Source organism: Lutra lutra, chromosome 3, assembly GCF_902655055.1.
Source record: "Lutra lutra chromosome 3, mLutLut1.2, whole genome shotgun sequence".
NCBI classification, from domain to species: domain Eukaryota; kingdom Metazoa; phylum Chordata; class Mammalia; order Carnivora; family Mustelidae; genus Lutra; species Lutra lutra.
This window is the reverse complement of record NC_062280.1, coordinates 168794045-168810139: the sequence shown is the minus strand read 5'-3', so window position 1 is coordinate 168810139 and position 16095 is coordinate 168794045. Positions and strand designations below refer to the sequence as shown.

At 37.2% G+C, this 16095-nt stretch overlaps 1 protein-coding gene across 2 annotated transcripts in view; it reads left to right on the top strand.

The window, feature by feature from the left end:
• The window catches only part of TBC1D4 (TBC1 domain family member 4), a 190669-nt gene that overhangs the window by 143871 nt on the left and 30703 nt on the right, over nucleotides 1–16095 (top strand). Inside the window, exons 9-11 of one of the 2 annotated variants that reach the window (XM_047720136.1) lie at nucleotides 5129–5203; nucleotides 6775–7001; nucleotides 8850–9014. In XM_047720136.1, coding sequence (XP_047576092.1) covers nucleotides 5129–5203; nucleotides 6775–7001; nucleotides 8850–9014 — 467 coding nt within the window. The remainder of the gene's footprint in view (nucleotides 1–5128; nucleotides 5204–6774; nucleotides 7002–8849; nucleotides 9015–16095) is intronic. The other variant, XM_047720137.1, reaches the window with a different exon arrangement.

Here is a 16095-nt window from a genome sequence, read left to right as displayed (position 1 = left end):
CTTCCCTTCATTTTTCTCTTCCTGAATAATTCAGTCCTAAAGCTCTTAGATGAGCCCAGGCAAGGTAGATGTCTTAGAGCTGGAGGGTCGGGGACCCACCGTGGCTCAGAGTGGGGATACAGAGGCTAATGAGGTGCTGTGTAGGGGTGGCCTAGTGCAGCATGTGGAAACCAGAGTGTGGTGAGGAGGATATCCATGTAGGAGGGCAACCTGGTTCAGGAAGTCAGAGCTAGAGCCAATAAGGAAACCCATCCTACAGAAGGATGGCCCAGTGCAGGGTGTCACAGCCAGTGTGAGTGGAGGGGAGAAGGCTTTCAAGTTGCCTGTTACAAGGAATTAGAGTCCTTGAGGAGGGTGAGGATGGCATTGTGTGTGTGTGGATGGCAGCCTCGAGGTCAGGGGTTGGAACCCGAGTAGGATGAAAAGCATCTGTGAGAAGACAGTTGTGGAGAATTTTACACACAAGGGACTGGTCAAATATGGAACTGTATTAAGGATCTGGGAAAAGGGAATTGCAAATATGAAGAGGGAAGAAATTAGAATAAATGCTATGTTGTTGGATTCAACTCAGAGGTAACAGTGTGTGATTCTGGTTATCTGTCTATGTACTTTTGAATTTATTTTTAATATCGTTAATATATTTTAATTTATTTTAAAATATATATTAACACGTGTGTGTGTGTGTGAGAGAGAGAGAGACAGAGAGAGAACGAGAGAGAGAGAGAGATAAGGTCCCTGGCTCTGTTCACTGATAGGAACTGGGAACAGCTATTATGCAAATTAAGCCAAACACCCAGATTTTGGTTTCTGTATATCATTCGACAAGAAGGAACTAGAATCCTGGGAGAAATGTCTGATTCCAGGACTGCAGGGGAAAGTGCAGGATAAGCCCGGAACACGCTGGTGTTGTAGCTAGGAAGGGAATGCTCAGAGAAAGATGGCGGTATGTCATAAAGACCTTGAAGGGCTCTCACTGTTGACCGGTAAACATAAAAATAAATGATAGCAAAAGATTGTAACCTGTTATGGAAAATAGGAAATGATGGACTTACTCTGATATGAAAAATGAAAGCATACCTTGGAAATTTGATCATGATCAGGATATTTACTAGATTTAATTAATATTTATTAATTGCAAAGACGAAAGTAGTAACTTTACAGTGGAGAAGGCTGGCAGACACCACCTTAGTCAAGCGATCCAATGGAATGTCCTCAGCAATGGGACACATTGAAATGTTGTGCCACTTGACACAGAGAATACAGAACTTCTCTGCTATTCTTGTCGAAGGGGCAGGGACGTGAATCAAATCCAAATCATGAGGTGACATCAGCAAACCCGCATTGAGGTACGGTCTGCAAAATAACGAGCCTGTTGTCTTCCAAAGGGTCAGGATCAAGAAAGTTACGTGCAGTAGAACATTAGGAGGGTACCTTCTGATAAAAGGTGTACTTATTTTTATTTCTTTGCCAGAACTCAAATTACATTTATGGGTATTCCTCTTAATGATTGAAATTCTTCTGATTCTAGCAAAAGCCTTATAGCGAGCATGATCAGTTATCAATACTGTTGTCAGCAGAAGACAGAATGGAGGAAAAGAGAATTCTAGGAGATGAATCAGAAGTGTGTGAACTCAACATTTCATGAAACTTTCCTATCCCTTTTTTCTTTAGTATTTATAAATTACATGTGTCCCTTCTTTCTCTCCCTTTCCTTCCTTTCTCAGTCCCTCCTTCCCTTCTCTCTTCCCTCCCTCCCCTCTCTTCCATAGTATTTAGTGAGAATTTTAGTGGAAAGGCCATTTAAGTAGGTGGTCAGGGGACCTGAATTCAAGACCTGGCTTTATATTTATGATCTCGATTTTATATTGATGTAGTCTTTCTATTTATGATCTCGGACAAATTATTTACCTTTCCTGCCAGTTTTCCCATTTGTGAGATGTGTATATTGATAACGTGCTTACGTCATATTACTATGAGGATGACATGGCAGTCTGTTAAGAAAATATCCCACTGTAGATATGAGATGGTATGAACAATGGTGAGCTCTGGAAACTCTGTCCTTTACGAAATGACCAAAGGGGACTTAGAGTGTTACTCTCCTTATCCCCATTCAGTACCTTGGCGTTCTGCACAACGCTGCGGGGCTGACTTTGAAGTGCCGCTCTCCTGGCCTTGAGCGCCTGTGATCTCAGCAAGGGCACAGCCCGTCTATTTTGGTCAAGGCGGAGACTGCGGCTGGTGCCGCACTGTGCTGCCAAGTGCCATAAATTATGTGACCTAACAAGATCTTGCTTGCGCCATGCGCAACAGAACGAACTTAAGGGAAGGTTGGCAGCTACCCATATTGTGTTAAAGGTTACATAGAAAAGAGGTTTGTGTACTTCTAAAACTGGTTAGTTTATCTCTTTCTTTCTGAGTCACATAGTAGAAAATTGACATTCCAATCATAGAGTGTGGCTCCTAATTGCGGCATTTTTAAACGTCAAGACAGTTTATTTTTATTTTTATTTTTTAAAAGATTTTTTATTTATTTATTTGACAGAGAGATCACAAGCAGGCAGAGAGGCAGGCAGAGAGAGAGGGGAGGAAGCAGGCTCCCTGCTGAGCAGAGAGCCCGATGCGGGGCTCGATCCCAGGACTCAGATCATGACCTGAGCCGAAGGCAGCGGCTTAACCCACTGAGCCACCCAGGGGCCCCTCAAGACAGTTTATTGAACTAACTATGATTGTTTATGAAATAGGGTATGTTTTTTAAAATGCTTAGAAGCTCGGTTCATTAACATTAAAAAGTGGGTCCAAGGGAAAAGGCTTGACACAGGTATTACCAAATCATCATATAGTTAAATTGAAAAAGCTATCTGCTCAAAGGTGAAAAGACAGTCTTGTATTCTGTTTGTTTGTCTTGCTTTTTCTGAAGTCAGAGTTCTCCAGAAGGAAATTTTTACTAATATGTTTATTGATATGTACTTCCAAATGGGGGATATTTACAGTATGAACCGTGCATCGTAGGAAAATAGCCCTCATTTTGTGCTTCTCTCAGGTACTTACTATCTATTGTCCTCCTTGTTGAAATGTGTGAATTAACGTCCGTGGTAGAGGATAATTTTAAAGTTTGTTTTTCTTTGTGCACATACACACACACAGATAAATCACTACTATGAGTAAAATGTGTGACTTAAGTGCTTTTCTAATAACGGCAAGGATTTGATACCTGTCCAACTCGTTACTTAATTGTGACCAAATAACCTGTTTTAAGATAAACAGGCAGCCACAAATATAGTTTATTCTGGAACTGTCTCCTGTTCTGCATAAAACTGGAGAACGGAAAGAACCTTGACCAGGTTCTAGGACATTTGCAAAATTACCAGCATCGGCTACTTAGTTTTATCAGTAATTCCACTTTTCACAAAGCTCTGGTTCTAGGAGATGTGGGTACCGATTCAAGAGCTTCACTGTTAAGCTGAACATCCTGGGTTCAAATTGCTGTCCTGTCCTTACCTAGCTGTGTAAATGTTGGCAGCATGATCTATCAGAATTTCAGTCTCCTTAATGGTAAAGTTGAGCTATGTAACTATACCTACCTCATAGAATTTTTGTGAGGATTAAATGAGATAATGCATTATAAAATGCTTAACACGGTATATAGCAGACTGTAGGAACTCACTAATAGTTGATGCAGCTATTAATTTTACTGTTGGTATAGTTGTTATTTATGGTGCCACCAGAAATAGAAAACTATAATTAATATACATAGCTAAAAATAAAGTTTGCTTCTATAAAACTTGGTGTGGGATACCATCAATATAAAATATTAGTCAATTGAGAGACAACAAGAGTCACTGGAGTGAACAGTTGAATCAACTGTCACTTGGGTGAAGAAGAAAGAACTGGTAGAACTTTCTGGTAGTAGATGTTAAAAGAAAAATTCAACCGAAATCTGGGATGCAGGAGTTGAAAAACTCTTCCAGAAAGTAAAGCAAAATGACAAAGAAATGGAAAATAGGACAAAGGAAAAACTTGAAGAATCAGTCTAAAGATCCAAAAGCTGAGTGGTAGGAATTGTAGAAAGAGAAAATACCCCAATCTCCCTTTCTGAGAAGGCACCTGGAGTACGTACTCCACCAAAATGAGGACGTAAACTTAAAAAAAAAAAAAAAGGAAGACATGGATCAAAGACACAAATTTTGACATAGGGTAGTATTAAAGGAGATGTCTAGATTGATAGTAAAGAAAAATATTGGGCAAGTCTAAATTACAACCTATCTAGAGTAGGGCAGAAAGACCAGTTTCTAGAATGGGAAACTCAACGAAGAAGGAAAAAAAATTGCAGTTGAAGGATTCTGTGATGTTTGACCACACTGAGTTCTGTGGGTGACTTTTGTAATAAATTTGTGATTGCTGAGATACTTGTTGACTACATGAAAAATAGATTGTACAAGATAGGAGTTGTAATAACAGTAAAGTATATAGTAGATGAGATGATCGCTTTGGTTCCTCTTTCTCAGATCATCCATGAAATTCATACCAAACAACCATAAAAAGGAAATCAAGAACCAGTATTGAAGTAGACTGATATGTAGTCTTCTAGAGAGAAATACTTTCTTGATGTAGTTTGCATTATGGAAGAATGAAGGAAACTAAATCTATGCATTTCATGACACAGTTTTGAAAAACCTGTTTGTTATAATCCTACAATGTGAACAATGATGTTTGCCATCTAGCTTGTGTTGCCTGTATTAAATCATTTTCTTTATAACGGTTGTGGTTTGTGTGTTCTGCCTTCCATGGTTGTGTTTATCTGTATGAGACATGAAGCAAATGGGGTACTCTCTGATCTTACGCAGTTCTCCTGATCTTATGGATGAAGGATGTTTAACCTTATAACCAGAGTAACATCAAAAAGCTTGGTCTGAGTATCTAGTTATCTAATGACTGATTTAGAAGCAGTGTAAGTAGCTAACGTGTGATTCTGTTTACCTTGCAGGCATGGCTGTGAATACTGCAGACAAATTTGAGCGAACCGCAGAAGTATCCATTTAATGCTAACCCAGGGAGGCGACTGCCTTTTATAGTTTAAAAGTAAAAATTTAAACCATATGAACAACTGAATTTTATTCTCTTCATTCAGGGAGCTAACAGAATGAGAGGTCGGCTTGGAAGTATGGATAGCTTCGAACGGTCCAACAGCCTTGCTTCGGAGAAGGTATCCCATCTCAGTTCTCATTTTTAGTACTAATTGCCGCTTGACAAAAACCGACACTGATAGGGTAATATCACTCCTCCATTTTGTGTTGAGTCCTTTATGACTTTTAACAAATATTCATTATTATTAAAATTAAATTTAAGGTGGGCACCTGGGTGGCTCAGAGGATTAAGCCTCTCCCGTCAGCTCAAGTCATGGTCTCAGGGTACTGGGATTGAGTCCCGGGATTGAGTCCCACATTGGGCTCTCTGCTCAGCAGGGAGCCTGCTTCCCCCTCTCTCTCTGCCTACTTGTAATCATCTCTTTCTCTGTGTCAAATAAATAAATAAAATCTTTAAAATTAAATTTAAGGTATTGAATTGATGCTAAACTAAATTAAAAATACCATTGTTTTAAATAAAAAGGCTCTGGAAAGTATCATGTTGCTCTCTGCTCAGCTGCCCCTTTCTAGTGTTAGGGCAGAACACACCCTCTTCCAGGCTCTTGGAGCTCTATCAGGCTTTTTACTGTTCAGAGATAGTAGGTTTGGGAGGTCAGTATTTGGGCAACTGTTGATTCAAAGCCACGGAAAAATAAGCCCTGTAATTACAGCACTGGTACAGCGATCTTTTTATGGTTTGTTCTGTCTCCACATTACTTTCCTCCATTTCTAACACACACCCCCCCGCCCCGCCATATTAACGGTCACATTAGGCTCCTCTTTATCTCATAGACAGTTCTCAGTAGGTTTGAATTCCTGGATCACGCAATATGTAACCTGAGGTCTATGCAACCAGTTTTCTTATGGAAAACATTAAAATATTTTTGCTGAACTTTGTTTCGGCAGAATTGAGGACTCAGTCTCGCTCTGAGTCTGTTAACCGCAAGCCATGTTTATCAAGCTCAACATTTCTACAGCGGTGCCTGTTTTGGAAAGCATAAACAGCATACCTGTCTAAATTGAGAGATTTATGATGTCTCCCCATGCAATATCAGAGGCATTCCGGCATAGCTCAGTTTTCATTCATTTCCTGTTTTTCATGTCTTTTAAAAAATTTTACCTCAGGGACTATGTCATTGGAGAGAAACATCCACAGTGAGGGAAGATACTTAACAGGCTTTATTTTACTTTCCTGAAGGCTTTGCCATGGAACTTGGACGCTCAAGCATTGTGATATTGTTTTGACAGTACAGGAAACATGCAGCCGATATGTCACGGAAATCAGTAGATTCGTAAACACAGACTCCACCCTCTTTTGGTCATGATGCCTTTTCATCTTTCTGGCAACAGTGAGAAAAGTACAGTAGCTATAGCGTTTTACCACAAAGTGTTAGGAGGAAAGAATACCTTGTCTTATCATTCCTTTCACTCTCTGCCTATCTTTACGGATGCTGGGTTACAGCTGCTTATCAGAAGAAATGGGTTGTGGTGATACTGATTAGCCTTCAGCATGGATTGAATGAAAAAAAAAAAAGTTTTGTCATGACTCAGGAGGAAGAAGAGGCACCCTGTCACTTTTGAACTCTGTGTTGAAGCAGGTCTGTCATGATCCATGTAGGAAAAAAAGACTTCACTTCAACTTGCTTTTCAGGACTATTCACCAGGAGACTCTCCACCGGGAACACCACCAGCCTCCCCACTGTCCTCGGCGTGGCAAACGTTCCCCGAAGAGGATTCTGACTCCCCACAGTTTCGAAGACGGGCACACACGTTCAGCCACCCACCTTCAAGCACAAAGAGAAAGCTGAATTTGCAGGATGGGAGAGCTCACGGTGTCCGCTCCCCTCTTCTGAGGCAGAGCTCCAGTGAACAGTGCAGGTGAGTCCAAACCTCCTTTCTGGAAGATGAAATACAATTCTTCTGTCACTTGCTCTGATCAGTATGGAGTCAAGATTTATTGTGACTTCATGCTGTCGACATTTTGGTTTTAGAAAGACCAGAAAACTGAATTGAATTAAAAAAACCTTCATTACTGAAGGAAACAGGGCAAGATTTAAGGTACACCCCAAGAGAAGAATTAAAGCATTTCAGATGAAGACACTTCCCCTCCCCCCAGAAAAATGGGGAAAACAAGATATTATGCAATTGTTTTCTCAGAAAAACTTGGTGACAACACATGTTACTCAGTGTCTTTTTGATGGTGGCTCTAATGAAACAGAGTCAGCAAATTTGAAAATCCCTGCATAGCGGTAGAACGTCCTGTTAGCCTATAATAAAATACAAGGGTTAAAAAAATCACCTAAGTTACCTTCGTACCTGTGATGAAATTTAGCTATATTTCATAATGAATTAAAGCCAAAAATGAAAATTATTAAACATTTTATCTAAAACAAAAGGATGTCTGTAAAGAAGAATACACATTTCATAACTGACAGGAAGTGTCCATTAGAAATGATCTGATATGGTATTTAAGAAATAATTAAACAGAGTTGTTTGGCATTTGGTAAGATATAATAAAGGGTGTAAATCCAGAATTGCAGCATGGTTTTGCTTCTTCCTGTGTTGCACATATCACAATCGGTATCCTAGAATTAATTTTGTTTTCCTTCTTTGCCTGAGAGTTTGATCCAGGAAACAATCTGATAGTCATCCCAGTTGAAGGAAAATCCAGAACTCTAAGTAAAAGGGAAGATGAATTGATTACTTATTACTACTTAATTAATTAATTATATTAGTTATAATTACATATAATAATTACATTAATTAATTAGTTGTTATAAAATTTACCCACATTTCTTTTAAGGATACTATTTTATCTTCAGTGTTGTTTTTTGACTGATTTGATACTTAGAAATAAGATAGATATTTCAGATATATGAAAATAAAAGAGATTAACAGAATTAATTTTTCTCAAAGTTTCTTTTCTAAAAAAAGATTAAGTATTCATGTGTCTATCAAGGGTTTTTTTTTTTTTAATGACCACCTCATTTATATTTACACAAAGCAATAAGTCTGTTTTTTTCAGGAAATGTTATCAAGAACTTAAAACATTATTTTAAACTTATTATAAATGATTTCTCTATTTCTCCTTACATCTTCTAATGTAGATGCTCAAATAATTCTTGTCAATATGAAAAGATGCTATTTGTGCTATTGTGAAAACTTGCTAGGAAAGGAATCTTTTGAAAATAGCAGTCAGTGGAGGAGGTTCAAGGATTCAGGGCAAACCGTGGACACAGTCCCACAGGCTGCAGGGAGTACATGGACATTAATGTTTCTTAAGCCAGAGGTATTATGATGGCTTTCAACAACCAAACATGTTGTTCCTAAATTTTTTGAAGGGTTTCTATCTTTAAAATAGCTAAGTCTTTGAACTACTGATAATCTTTCACAGGAACGTGTTTCCTGTAATTATTTCTGTTTTCCTACTTTTTTCCCTTGAAGTATCTTTTGCATGTAAAAACAAACACCGTTTGTCCTAAAATCTTGAAGAATTTTTCAGAGACCAACACGTTTGGTTGGTCATGCTGGGTGAGGAGGTCAGTTTGTGAAGAGTGAGCTAGGTCATGGTCATCGAAAGAGACGACTGCATGCTCCCCTCTTTCCAGCCCTGACCTTTGAAAGGAAAGCTTCAATTGATAGTAAGAACCAGTTTATATGCTTTTTCATAGTGAATGAAGATTTTGTCGAAATCTAAATTGAGACAAATTTGCTGTGTTTTCTCAGCATTCTTCCATCAGTGCGGCGCATGCCCAAGGAGAGTATCTCTTCCTCCAGCCTTCCAAGTCTACACACCTCCTTCTCTGCCCCTTCCTTCACTGCCCCCTCTTTCCTGAAAAGCTTTTACCAGAATTCAGGTAGACTGTCCCCACAGTATGAAAATGAAATCAGGTGAGACCAGTGTCCTCTGTTTGCAAAGCAAAGTTTTCTGCAGTGATAAACTGATATGTTACTAAAAAGTGGCTGATGAATTTGGAGTGACGTTGATGCATCTGTATGCTGTGCTTGTTCTAATCCATCTCTAATATGTTGGTTTTAATTCTGATGACTTTTATCAAGCAAACTTTTAAAACCAGTGTTTTGAAGCTTTTAACAACATGATCATCTTACTTTTTGAATTATCTCTTTTCCTACCGTCTGTGTGATTCTACCCCGTATGCTCCAGAGTCTCAGCTTTGTGTTGTTTACAACAAGCCTTGGTGCTAACACAGACTAAGCAAATCTCCCCCAGTTGTGCTTTTTTTCTTAGCCTCTCTGGGCATATGATATGGAATCCGAAAGCCACTGATTTAAACAAGTGTACTTAAGTGATGGATACAATATATCTTTATTTTTAAATACATAGAATGTATCCTAGGCATTTCTTTGAGTTTTCAGTGACACAGACTTACTTCTCTGAAACTGGGTGTAATTACATAATGCCTGTACTACTCTGTTCATGTCAACTTTCAGAGAGCAGGAAGGATTTCTTGAATCTTATAGATATTTGATTTTGGTTCATTTCCAATATTGAAAATATAATAGCCTTTTAAATCTTCTTCTTTGTGCTTTTAGCTACACAAAACTAGATTGAGTGATTTCGGGGAAATTGTCTTTTTTAAAAATTTTAATTTATGAAACGTTACTGATTATCCAAATTATTAGTGGGATATTGACAGCCTCTGGAAAATGGTCCATTAAGTTGGGAATTCTTTTAAAGGGATTGACTGTTGCTGGCTTAGAAGTTTGTGATATTCATTCCAGTTTTTACGTGTAGATTGACACATTCTTTTTTTTTTTTTTTTTTAAATCTCTGGTATTCCATTTCACACACCACAGGTTTCCCACTCTCTTGCTGAGAGACATTTGGGGGTTCTAGTCACTTGATATTTGGTACTTCTTACAGTCAAGGAGAGGAATGCCTGTTACCAATCGGCCTGTGTGCCACTGAGATTTTCTTGGATATTCTTTTGGCCTCATTTTTTTCAGACTTAAGATATCCCAAAAGTTAGCATTTAACTGGGTAACCTTCAGTAACCGGTTACATTAGACTAATCCTTGAATTATCTCTGAGTAGTATCTTCTGTCTATGTGTGCCAACTGTTTTCACTCCAAGAAGGAAAATAGTTAATATTGGATTTAAAACAATTTGAATCTGAATTTGTTCTGAATTGGCACAAAGTCACGTTCATACATTGAATTTCTAGCGAAGAAAGTTAACCTGAAGAACTGATTTTAAGGGCTTTTTCACAGAGGAGCCTGGCTGGCTTAGTCAGTAGAGTGTGTGACTCTTAAATCTTGGGGTCATGAGTTTGAGCCCCACGTTGGGTATAGCAATTACTTTAAAAAATAAAAAATAAATATTAAAAATATTGGCTACAAAAGCAGTATAATATATATGGAATATGCCATGAATTGAGAGAACCAACAATATACATATATAAAAATAGCAGTTTGCCTTATCTCTATAGTACTACCGATGAATAGGAATACAACACTCTCAGTGAAACCCATGGGCGTTTTCTTATTGTTGTTAGTTCAATTGAGCATCTGGACAGTCCCAGTTTTCTTCTGGAAACAGAAGCCTGCCTGAAAGTGAAAATTAGGAAAAGCCATTGAGAAGGTCAAAGCTTAGCTGTGAACAGGATGCAGAATACCAAAACAGTGACTTTTTCTTAGATTATTTATAGTGTTTAGATTATTTATAGTGTAGAGTATTACATATTCATCTTCAGTGGTTTTGCGTAACTGTAGGCATTTTTCTTGTTTATCACTTCTTTGTCCTCTGTACCTCATTCTAATGAGGGATATTGAAGTCAGAGGCAAGTATATATTAGTTTTAAATTGAAAATTTCCACTTTTTGTAGCTATCTTACTTGAAGTGATATTAAAACCTGTAGGAAAATTTCATTTTATTTATTTTTTTAAATTAATTTTTTTAAGGATTTTATTTATTTGACAGGCAGAGATCCCAAGTTGGCAGAGAGGCAGGAGAGAGGGGGAAACAGGCTCCCCGCCAAGCAGAGAGCCTGATGCGGGGCTCGATCCTAGGACCCCAAGACCATGACCTGAACCGAAGGCAGAGGCTTAACCCACTGAGCCACCCAGTCACCCCCCATGGGAAAATTTTAAATTTGTAGGATCATTAGAAATAATCCTGTTTTCTGTACTTCGGTATATTTTCTTGGCTCTGAGAAAGTCTAAAAATCAGAGGGCACATTTTTGTACATTTTTCTTTCGCTTCTGTACACTTTTTATTTATTTTTATAATTTGACAAGCCTAGAATCAGGCCAAAAAGAGACTTAAAATTTTTATTTTCATAGAAAAGTACACCAGTCATGAGAATATAGCTCATTGGATTATCACAGAGTGAATCCTGCCATGCCCCCCTCCTTCAATAACTGGAAAGCTATCAGCACTCCCACAGTTCCTCCCCTTTTTCCACCCAATTCCTTCCCCTCCTCCTGACCGCTAATACCATAGTTCATATTTGCCTGGTTTTGAACTTTATATAAACGGAATTCTTCTGGGGCGCCTGGGTGGCTCAGTGGGTTAAAGCCTCTGCCTTCGGCTCAGGTCATGATTCCAGGGTCCTGGGATCGAGCCCCACATCGGGCTCTCTGCTCGACAGGGAGCCTGCTTCCTCCTCTCTTTCTCTGCCTGCCTCTGTGCCTACTTGTAACCTCTGTCTGTCAAATAAATAAATAAATAAATCTTAAAAAACAAACAAACAAACAAACAAAAAACCGGAATGATTCTGGTTTCTTTCGTTGCACACTAGTTTCTGAGTTTCATTCCCGTTTTATGTGCACTTCATTAATTTTTTATTGCTGCATAATATTCCATCTAATATGTTACAATTTATTTATTTGTTTGTTTTTTGCCAGTGGACATATGGATTGTTTCTAGTTTTTGGTTTATTTTATTTTATTTATTTATTTATTTTATTTAGAGAGAGCTTGAGCAGCAGAAGGGGCAGAGGGAGAGGGGCAGAGAGAATCCTAAAGCAAGCGCCATGCCCACCACGGAGCCCGACATGGGGCTTGATATCACAACCCCGAGATCATGACCTGATCCGAAATCAAGAGTCAGACAGCCGACTGAGACACCCAGGTGCCTTAGTTTTTGGTTATTCAAAGAGTACTGCTGGGACATCTGGCTGGCTCAGTTTTTAGAGTGTGTTATTCTTGATCTTGGGGTTGTAAATTTGAGCTTCATGTTGGGTATAGAGATTACTTAACAAAATAAAATCTTTAAAAAATAGTAGTCCTATATATTATTAGTTGTGCATATCTATTCATTATTGAGGACTACGTCCACAGTAGTAAAATTGTTGGACAAAATTCTAATAGGTTTATTTCAACTAGTAAGTCACTTGGATATAAATTTACTAGTTACATACAGTCTTGGAGAGGGTGTTTTTTCAATTTGTACTTGGAAATAATTTTAGATTTACAGGAAATCTGAAAAATATTATGGAGAACTCTTACAAACGTTTTATCTAGATTCATCAACTTTTAAAAATTGCCACATTTTCTTTATTATTTCTTCTGTTCATTTACATATATAAATATATAAATGTAGTGTGTATATGGAAATATATGTATGTATGTATGTAAGTAGATGCATACATATATCTTCATTCTAAGCCACTTGTGAATAGGTTGCATATATCATGTCCCTTCCCTCTGAATACTTATATTTCCTAAGAATAAGGATAGTTAAGAGAATGGTTTTAACCCAGTGATTTCTGAATCTACATTTCTCATCACTACTTTCAGAGAGAACATTATGCATACAAAAATACTGTAGTATCTGGAAATATTCAGAATATTAAAGGCAGTTTGTTCAGAATACCATAAATTATAATTTTCATTTCACTTGAGTATCTCATATTTTATTAGTTGTATTTCTAAATATGCATAGTCAAATAAAGCATAGAGCAGGTTAACATATAGGCTTACCCATACTACTTTTTAAAAAGCCTATTAATTTGAAATTTGAAACTCAGATTAGGCATCTTTCTCTAGGACCTCTATCCTGAATTATTAAAAACATGTCAGGTTACTGTTTTTAAGCAGGCTGAGAAGAAGGAGCCAAGATATTTTTAATATCATGGTTTATTGATAAGTAGGTTTTTCTACACAGCACTGAAATGATTAAGGAAGAGCAATAAGCGTGTTTTGATTTATCTTTGGATTAATTTAAAAAAATTCAATGTTATTTCATTGTTTAGTGACTAAACTATAATTGTAATGATATAGTATATTTATATAATATTTATTTATCAGAAATATCCTTTCTATCAGCAATCATCTTTGTCACTCCTTATAATTGCTTCTTAGCTTTTAAGCCTGTAACTGAAAAAATATTTATATTGAAGTTCATTGGTCAAAAGTAAAATGATCATCATTATTGCTATTCACTTATAAGACTTTTCAGTGAGAAAATAAGATTTTTGCTGATGTACTTTGTGGTACAGTTTTGTTTCCATGTAGTTCTCTTGTGTTCACTGATAAAAATAGTATTATCATAACTCATGGTTCGTTATTGCCTTATGTATGCCTTATTGATGACTAATGCCTTTTTATTCTAAATCCTGATTTTGGACATATATCTCTCTGTGTGCTAATGTCGTTCCTTCTTTTCCTGTTGTACTAGACAGGACACCACTTCAGAATCAAGGTGATTTGAGGTCTAAATATGTTCTTATAAAAATTCATAATTTCTTCCAACTGATATCACTCCTTTTAAAAAGCAGTTTTGGCTGTCTCCTGAGTGCATGTCAACATTCCAGTACTCTGATGGTTATGTAGTAGGGAAAATGTGATGCCTGGTATAATCAAAGATCATAAATGATCATGTAAAATGTTGATTGTAAACAGAAATCCTGTTTCTACTCTATTCCATGTTAGCAATTCCTTAGTACAGTGCTGTGGCCTTCAATCAAAGCCCAATTTTAATTTTGAATTAATAAACATGAATTTGCTCATTTGGAGGTACATATGTATATATAAGGAATTTATTTCAAATCCTGAGAAGATGCAGAAATGAGCATCCTAAAAGAAACATACTCATAAAATTCAATCTGGTTTTCCCCCAAAGAGGATTGTTAATCTATTTCTGTTCACCTTAATTCTTCACACATTGATTACCTTGAGATACTCCTGAGGCCAGCACAGCATTGGTTACCTTGAGATACTGCTGGAGGCCAGACCTCCCACAGGTCCGGACAAAGGAAAGTACCTACTTCCTTATTAAGGAAGTCTGACCACATCTGTAGTGACATTTCTTCCTCTTGACCTGCATGGTTTTTTTGGTAAACCTCCAAAATCATCGCTGAAAAACTTAATTGAAGATGATTATTTTTTGCTTTGTTCTAGTTTCTGTACTTAGCTTCTATCAGGAATCCAGTGAAAAAGACATACCCATCTTCCTGTTTGGAGCCACTAACATTTAGATTTCTTTCTAGCTGGAGTGAAAACACATATTAAAGGCTGAACTAGAATGAAAAAGAAGGAGAAAAAAGAAAATTATTTTGGCCACACTGATAAGACAGACTTTTCACTGACAGGCACTTTTTAGTGGTTGGGTGTAAGACCTTTAAATAATACTTTTTATCTATTTTTAAAACCCTAATGTAAATGTTAGTTTTACTGTGTGTCTTTGTAGGTTCTACTATAGGCATAGAAGTAGGTCTGTTTATTACCTTAGAAATCATTTGGTCCGTAATTTCCTTACTTTACATATGGTTAAATTGAGCCCCAGGGATATTTTGTATCTTGCTAGATATTATTTTCTTAATTTTAGGTTTTAGGGATGTGAGTAAGCAAATGAGCTTGCTACCCAGAGATACTTTAAATTCTAATGCAAAGAACTTGATCTTTTAAAAATTCGCATTCAATGTAGAGTTTAGGAAATAAAACTCTTTGTTTTTCTCATTGTTTTTGTTTGTTTTACACATTGTTCCACTGATTAATCTATCTCTGATTCATAGCTTAGATGCTACATATTGTTTTTCACTAGAATAGTTCAATATCAATTTAATTTAATTAGTTAAGATTTTCCATAGAATGATAGAATTGTCCCCAGTTGAAAGCCAGGACTTAGATAACCTATTAGTGTACCTGATGGGACTGAGTTAAATTATACTATGGATCCTGTGGGAAAAGCTGAAGTTTCATCACTGTGTTGTTCCATGAACCTTTCTTGAGGTATTTACAAAGAGAAGGCTTTTTCAGATTTCTGTCACATAGTTGCTATCACAGTAATCAAGTCTTGATTCTATCTTGAGTTGTAAAACATTGTGATTTCCATTTAGCTTTAATCAGTACTAGTCATTTTTTGGACTTGATGATGCTGATAGTTTTCAGTGGGGGTTAGAGGGCAGGAGGATGGGGGGCAGTTTGCTGCTCAGCAGAATAATCCCTTTGTATATTGGTCCTTGCCCAGGACCTTTGTGAAAAATGTATCTGTGTTGCCCTGGAGCAGGGCGGGAGTGGGGGGGAGGGGAGGAGGAGTAAAATGTGATTGCAACCTTAAAGTAGAGTCCCTGTGAGTGGTTACGAAAACATCTTCATTTTATATAGAATACATAGAATTAATTGTTATTAAAGCAGAAAAGTATGCATTAAAAATTCTGTGTGAACACAGAAGTATAATGTTAATATAATAGTTAATGTGGTGAAGCTTCTAACTGCTTGGCCAAAGATGTGTTAAAAAGTTATCTTGAAGCTTTGTGGGAGGGTTCATATTATATTGAGAGCTTTGGATTCATGCTGTGTCCAGAAGGACTTGGAAATGCTTCCCAGCCTACAGGGTGATAACATGTAAGATAGGATGTTTCCTCTCCTTGTAAAGCTCTCATTGGTGCCTTTTGGATTGATTAATTAATTAATTAATTAATTGCTGAATGGTAATAGGACATATATATAGAATATACCAATACAAAAATATGTGGGAATTCTCCACATTGTCTTCCCTTTCTAGTTA